This window comes from Papio anubis, chromosome 8 (assembly GCF_008728515.1).
Source record: "Papio anubis isolate 15944 chromosome 8, Panubis1.0, whole genome shotgun sequence".
In the NCBI taxonomy this organism is placed as follows: domain Eukaryota; kingdom Metazoa; phylum Chordata; class Mammalia; order Primates; family Cercopithecidae; genus Papio; species Papio anubis.
Genome location: NC_044983.1, coordinates 68,991,294 through 68,999,074, shown reverse-complemented (window position 1 = coordinate 68,999,074; position 7,781 = coordinate 68,991,294). Strand labels below are relative to the sequence as shown.

The window sequence follows — 7,781 nt, the reverse complement described above, 5'->3', positions numbered from 1 at the left end:
GGGGGAAACAATAGTTGGAATTCATCTTTGCTGGCTTCAAAACTTTGGAGTCCTGGGTCCCACTCAATGTAATTATCATTAAATTGGTTGAAAGGTTAGAGAAAGGGAGAGTGCCAGTATGAGGTGGGGGTGGTGCTCCTTAGGGGATCAGCCTTGAGTCCAGTGGCCCTGAACGCCCACATGAATGGGCCAGATGACAAAAAAGAGAATATATTCAGAGTCAGCATTCATGTTAAGGGGTGGGGGTAGGGCAGCCAGAAAAGCAACCTTGGCAATTACATAAGTGATCAACACAAACAGGCAGACTTGTCTAGAAGAGATTTCATGTTTAGAAACAATCACACACACAATCAGCAATGTAGCATTAGTAAGACCATGATATTGGGATGAAGAAATGCAACTTGTAGGAATTCCATACTTCCAAACCCGCATTAACTGTATCCCTTTCCAAACTCCACAGCTAAAGATGGGAGGGAGAATTTGGACAACATTCAAGGAAGAGCCACAGAAGTGATTGGACTGGGCTGGGACATGAGAATGAAAGACTTCTACAAAAAAGTTAAATGAATTAGGTTTATTGAACTTGGAGATAGACACCCTTGTAAGGGCAATCATAAACAAAAATAGAAAAAGGTTTAAGTTACAACACACAAGAATAAAATTAGATGTAAAGAAGACTTTCCTCAGTTTTAAGGTGGATAAGTGGGTTGTTAAATTACAACAGATTTCTCTAGGAGGGTCTGTTGTACTCCAGGCTCGCTGGGAGGCAGACCTGGATAACCTCTGAGTATATTTGTCCCCACCTGGCACTGCTGAGACTACTTCAGAGTACTTATTTAGGTCCATGATTGAAAATTAAGAGGCAGCCAGTGACTCCATTGTTATAAAGGCCACAAGATTTGGTTATCTTTTATAAAGAGAAATGGAAACATACAACAGAGCTCTTCCTCAAGTCCTGCACTGGGAACATTAGCACACAGCAGGACCTTTCCTATGTAGACACAGTGCAGATTTGATCTGTGGTGCAGCCAAACTAAAACACAGGTCATGGACTGTTTCCCCACTTTTAGTACGAACAAGCCCTTAATCAAGTATCTAATCTAGGGACGGTAACATTGGCTATTTGAGTGCAGGCACCCTAGGTTGTTAATGTCTGTTTCCCAACACTATTCCATTCCAACATTTTTCTTTACCTAAAGTGGGATAATGATCATTAAAAAAGAACACAATAATTTTCCTTACAACACTGCTGATAACTAATAATCACACAGTTGCATGTAAGTTAATTCTTTAAATTTAATCAGTCATTTATAAAACTCCCCAATTAGTAAAAGTTGGCTTATTTTAATAGCCTTAAACATTGGCTGCTATTTAACAAGACATTCTAAAAAAAAAAAAAAAAAAAAAAAGGCAATCACATAATAGTTTATAGTAATTTACAAGTGGATGGTATACATTTAGATACAGAGGTAGAAGTTCACTTTTACAATGTTTCACTAATACACATATACCAAATTCAAGGCACAAAATAGTTTGCTTTACAAAAAAATACTGTAAAAATGTCATTTGCTGTTCTACAACGTGAATAAAACTTTCAAAAGAATCTTTACACCTTTCCATACATATGCCATAGAATAAGATTTCTCCCTCTCACTCATTATAGTTGGCACAAAAATGGGGACTTTTCAATGTAGAAGTTCCCATTTTTAAAAACTGTTTCTTTGCAGAGCTGCTATGTATTCTAGGTAAGAGTCCATCCAAAGAAACGAAACACAGCAACTTCCTGAGGGAAGGGCACTTTCTGTGTGCAGCAAAATTCATAGGTAGAAAATGGATGATCTTTTAGGATAATTAGGTCTCCAGACACTTAATGAAGTATTTCAGAGATAAAATTAACAATTCAAGGCTGGGCGCAGTGGCTCATGCCTGTAATCCCAGCACTTTGGGAGGCTGAGGCGGGCGGATCATGATGTCAAGAGATGGAGACAATCGTGACCAACATGGTGAAACCCCATCTCTACTAAAAATATAAAAATTAGCTGGGCATGGTGGCGCGTGCTTGTAGTCCCAGCTACTCAGGAGGCTGAGGCAGGAGAATCACTTGAACCTGTGAGGCAGAGACTGCAGTGAGCCGAGATTGTGCTACTGCACTGCAGCCTGGTACAGAGCGAGACTCTGTCTCAAAAAAAAAAAAAAAAAAAAAAAATTCAGCTAATACTTTAGTCATTGTGACTTTAAGAAAGAGACTTGGTCACCTTTACTGTAATACTCAGATATCATTTACTTCAGTTGATGCAGATTTCAAAATTCCTTTTCAAAAGAGCTAAACATACAAACACCATGAAAAAGCCACCTAGGCCTTGCAAAACGGAAACTTAGAAAACATGAGAAAATATAGCACTATCAGTCCGTGAAATTGCGAAGATGTCAACTGGCTGGAGTTTAATAACAAGAATGAGTAAACTCTATGGGAATTCTGAAAAATCACACACATGAAATATACAGTCTAGTTATCATTTCTAGACTTCCTGCTCATTAAAAAAATAATGGTAACCTGAAGATGTCACACAGTGCTTCTCTAAAGATTTGACTGGTTTTTGGGTTCTGCCTAAAAGGACCCTGTTGGCAACAACCTAAGTTCACTTTTACTGATCACATTTTCCAAGTACTCTAGTCGGTTAATTTACACTTTATTTTTTTAAAAAGTTGATTAAAAAAAGAAACAACACAAGTTTAGAATCCATAAAATGTCAGCAATGCTGATGTGCACTGGACTGAAACATCTGGATCATCTTCTGATAGAAGCAATATTCCATACAAAAAGATTCTTAGATTCCATTTTTTGCTTCATTATTGTTTGTGGCTTGCTTTCTTTGAGCAATAAAGGGGTACATACACTTGTCCGCTCCTAGGAACCGATACATGCACACAACTGCTTCAAATGGGAGGATGCTGAAAAAGGAAAGTCACAGCTGTTAGCAAACTTGAAGTTTCAACTAAGACATCAGGCAGGCATGGAGAGACCTGGTCAGTGAGGGAACCCTCCCAGTTACCTCTTCATGAAGGTCACGATGTACATGAGGCGAGGGGTGCAGATCATGGGCTGGTCAGTGAGGATGGCCTTCATGGCCTGCTTCACACAGTAATCAGGCTTCAGAGGTGGCAGAAAAGGCTCAATTTCTTTCCTGAAAGTTATTTATTCAAAAACAAAATGAAGAATTAACACAATAGAAAAGACTGGAAATACATATCAAAACATTAACAGTGACGTTATCTGAGTGATGGGATTTTGGGTACATTTTGTTTTCTTCATAGTGCTTTTCTGTATTTTCCAAATTTTCCTACTATGAACACATTTTACTGGCACAGTCTAGAAAACAAGTTGGGGGAAAAAAAGTAAAATTGGTCTGCTTTTCCATAAGATGAAAAAGTCATGTTTTTAAGATGCCTTAAAATGTATTTCAAATTATTTTCCTATGTTTTGCTTTCAATAGAAAGAGGAGAGGGTGTTTGGCATAGCAAACACTAATCCCAAGCAAGATGCCAAGCTTTTAGTATTAGGTATAGTCAAAATGAGGGGGTAAGCTTTCAAAGTGAAAGGAGGGCCAGATATCTACTTTCCAGGATGCTGGAAGAGGGAAAGCTAAGGTATATTCTCTAGGGGCCCCTGAAATGAAGGGCATATAGACATCCTACCTTCAGTTTAATTCACTAGGTTACATGTTGAAATGACGGTGTGCAATTTATTCCTTTCATTCTTCATTTTGCCACCATAGCTTTGGACCCCTGCACCTGCTGCTATGCTACACTGGAGGAAACAGAGCTCTGCAAGACCCTCAGCAACTGCCTCCCAAGTACATAAGAGGAAAACAAAACAAAACAAAACAAACCACCACCAACACACACACATGTTCACACAAACACACACGTGTGTGGGATAAGAGGCAGAGCTGGAGTCCATTTTCCAGTTGAGACTTGGAGTTACCCTGACTTTGGAGTGATTCAAATCACCTTCCACCTATTTTGCTGCTTGTTCAGTTCAGTACACGTTAAGAATGGCCCCCAACCAACAGGGAACTGGTTTGGTTATCTTCCTTTGCCTTTCAAATTCACCCAAGCAAAGATTTCAAAGTAAGCATGTCTTCACAAGCATCCTCTTAATGATTCACGGTTTTGTTTATTCTGCTGAGCTCAAGTCAGATGTAACTTGACATTTATATTCCCACATGCCTCCTTTCTATGTGTGTGGGTATTTTATTTCATTTTTCAGTACATCTAAATGGTTCTTCTCATTCTGCCAGAGTGAATCTAGTTACATACGCTTGCTGCAAAAAGGACGTTTCCAAATCTGGAGTGTAATATTCAATGGTCTTTTCAGAAGAAAGGCACGTTAATCTCTGTGACAGTGACATTGTTTCACATCCAGACCCAAGTCACGTGAAGGAATTTTCTTCTGGAATCCCTATTTACCAATACCAATATTAAAGAAACAAGTAACTCCAAAAGGTGAGCTTCTAAGGAAAAGACTGGATATTTATGTTTTCTCTTTACAGAGAAGCCATTTCCTATCTGATGATTCTGGATTAATTTCTGCAAATTAGTATCAGTGTGGCACCAGTCTGTCCCTTGCCATCTTATACACCAATTTTACAAACTTAATCTTGACCAATGAAAGCCACAGATTGTCAAATGATAGTTAAAATACAAGGCTATGTTTGAAAGTCCAATTCCACATATTCTCCCAATATTATTCTTTTTATCAGTAATAATATAGGTTCTCACTGACCTGATTCGGCAGCCTCTGAACATGCCAGTGTCTACAAGATAAGGGCAAACCAAAGTTGTTTTAATTCCATCCTTTTCAGCAGCCTTTAGTTCATGGCTCAGGGATTCATGAAAACCCACAACTCCAAATTTACTGGCACAGTAATCCTGAGTTAAAGAGGGGAGAAAGCAGAAATACTAAGCATATGCCCCTATCCCCAACCCAACTGAAGCCTCCCTGGTCCTATTACTATGGTTGGATGTCTAATACATAGGGTTATAGGTGACTACATGAAGAAAAGGAAATCATTTTAAAAAACAGATACCTGGCTGGGCGCGGTGGCTCACGTCTGTAATCCCAGCACTTTGGGAGGCCAAGGTGGCTGGATCACTTGAGGTCTGGGGTTCGAGACCAGCCTGGCCAAAATGGTGAAACCCCGCCTCTACTAAAAATACAAAAATTAGCTGGGCATGGTGGGCATGTGCCTGTAGTCCCAGCTACTCAGGAGGCTGAGGCAGGAGAATTGCTTGAACCTGGGAAGTGGAGGTTGCAATTAGCCGAGATCATGCCACTGCACTCCAGCCTGTGCGATAAGAGTGAGACTCTATCTCAAAAAAACAAAACAAAACAAAACAAAACAAAAACAAAGACAGATACCTGATGTGGTTCAGTGCAGAAATAATATTTTCAAAGCAACAGCAGAAACAGATGAATGCTTTTTGTCACATCAACTAAGTATCATATTACTTTGGGGAAGTTACCATAAAGGATTCTATGAAAGCTAACAAGCTGAAGTTAAAATGGAGAGAGGTTCACTTTGAAGTGTCTGGAAAATTTACAAATGGTCTCTTGTTCAGTAAAGGAGAAAGAAAAACTAGTTTGTTTAATGCAAGAAGAATAAAGGCAAATCTAGCTTAGGCTATAAATTGTTATGATTTGACTTTCTTTGTATGGTGAAGTTAAAATGAAAATGATAACCATGCCTTGTAATCTTAAACTAGAACTTAACCTAAGGGCACACAATATAGGAAAAAAGTTATTGTCCATGGCCCAACTTTAGAAATGGAATCCCTTGATATGGGTGCTATTTAAATAATGTGTCCTTTTGCATATTTGCATGGAGTGATGTTTTCAGTTTTACAGGCATGCAGAGGACAAACAGGACAGAACAATATATGTACTCATGCTTTATCATCTGAATATCGTGAAGAACAGGGTTTGATGAAATCCAGTTCTACAATTCTACAAACTTACAATGCAGGATACCTGACCACCTCATCTGATGGGCTAATTAATACAAGATAGCTCAGTTTTGGCAAGGTGACCACAACCGAACGTGAACCTCTGGCCTCATTCTTCTGTTTCCCGCAGCCTTCCATGGTTCTATTCTTGGCCCTGTGCCTCCTGCCATCGTCAAGCGAAGCTGCTAATAAAAATGGACACACTGAGGGCTGGCCCATATACTTTTCTTGTTGCTGCTGCTTTGTCAAACTAGTGTAAGAGATTTTATGGCAGAAGAGGCAGAAGTCCATTCCCTTTTTTCATTTTGTTTTAGAGACAGGGTCTTGCTCTGTCTCCCAGGCTGAAGTGCAGTGGTGCCATCATAGCTCACTGCAGTCTTGAACACCTGGGCTCAAGCGATTCTCCCACCTCAGCCTCCCAAGTAGCTAGGACTACAGGTGCACGCCACCACACCTGACTTAGAATTCCCTTCCGGTGGCTGGCCCTGGGTTCCTGTGGAACATCCTATACGCAGCACACATGCAGAGTGCCTTTGTGCAGCTTTCATGAATGGAGGTGCAGCAGGTGCTCTCCTGGAGGTTCTGATGTACTTATCACAGGATAAACAGATTGAATGAAAGAAATGCTATATATCTGACAAACCTCAACTCCGGCAGTACTGAACAATCCCAAGGAACTTGCAACTGTCACAATATGACCATGATTAATCTCCAGCATCGTAGGAAGAAAAGCCTTAGTGGTCTGAAACAAAGTTAGATTCAAGTTTTAGAACTGACGTCATGAATTTCATCTAAAACCCAATCCAAGATCACAAAACAAATTTTTATTCACAAGATGTTACATTTCCCAATTCCTTTAAAAACATTTTACGTTTATCAAGAAGATCTTTTAATTGTCTGGTTAGCTTAGCACTGTATCATCAGCATGGCAGGCCTATTGTAAGTCATGACCGACAAGACTGTAATGTAAGAGCTTTTGTGGACAGTGTCTAGAGATGAAAAGAGAGCCATTGGCAGAAGGTTCTTAATCACCTTTCAAGTGACAGTTATCTGCTAATTTAAAGTACTCCCAAGCCAGAGATTTGTTGCTGCTCATGACACTTCAATGCAGCTATCTCATGGTTTGGGAGGGACCACAGCCTACTACAAACATTGCCTTGTATTAATGTGTGCCTTATGGCGATGTCTACATAGTAACAGACCCATCAATGAAGAGATACTCCAGCAGTGTGCTCTGGAATCCCAAGGCTTACCACCAAAGTGAACTAGCAGGAGACAAAGTATTTTAGGATGTAAAAAACAGGGTAAATTATAGAACTATTTTTGTGAAAAACATATTATAATGCCAACTGTACACTGACAAGAACGTGTATCATTCTGAACAGTCACATTCCAACGTGGGTTTCACTGCAAGGACTCTGCCACAGATGCAGGTGACTGGCCACACAGTGAGGCAGAGTGTGGCACACGTTCCAGGGTGGGGGACCCAGAGGCCCTGGAACTTGTGCTAGAGGTGGCACAAAATCAGAGGCGGCGCTGATTTCTTACTCACTAAACTCTTTTCTCTCTAGCTCGCTTGTCTTCAAAATGCAAGGCTGTATCAGACAAAAAAAAAAAAAAAAAAAAAAATTACTTCAAATTGCTTACAATGATCTATTAACTACTCTACCAGGCTCCCAACAGTTTTATAACCTGCTTCTTAAAAGAAAGCAGTGAAGAGCAATCTGTCTACTGCTGAGTTATCTCCTACTGCCAGCACAGCTTCCCATGATTTA

General features: G+C 39.9%; 1 protein-coding gene across 1 annotated transcript in view; it reads right to left on the bottom strand.

Moving 5' to 3' along the window:
* Positions 1–559: 559 nt before the first annotated feature.
* The window catches only part of RDH10 (retinol dehydrogenase 10), a 29,907-nt gene continuing 22,685 nt past the window's right edge, over positions 560–7,781 (bottom strand). Inside the window, exons 3-6 of the mRNA XM_003902864.4 lie at positions 6,650–6,748; positions 4,787–4,932; positions 3,054–3,185; positions 560–2,952 (exon numbers count right to left, since the gene is read on the bottom strand). Coding sequence (XP_003902913.1) covers positions 2,829–2,952; positions 3,054–3,185; positions 4,787–4,932; positions 6,650–6,748 — 501 coding nt within the window. The 3' untranslated portion in view covers positions 560–2,828. The remainder of the gene's footprint in view (positions 2,953–3,053; positions 3,186–4,786; positions 4,933–6,649; positions 6,749–7,781) is intronic.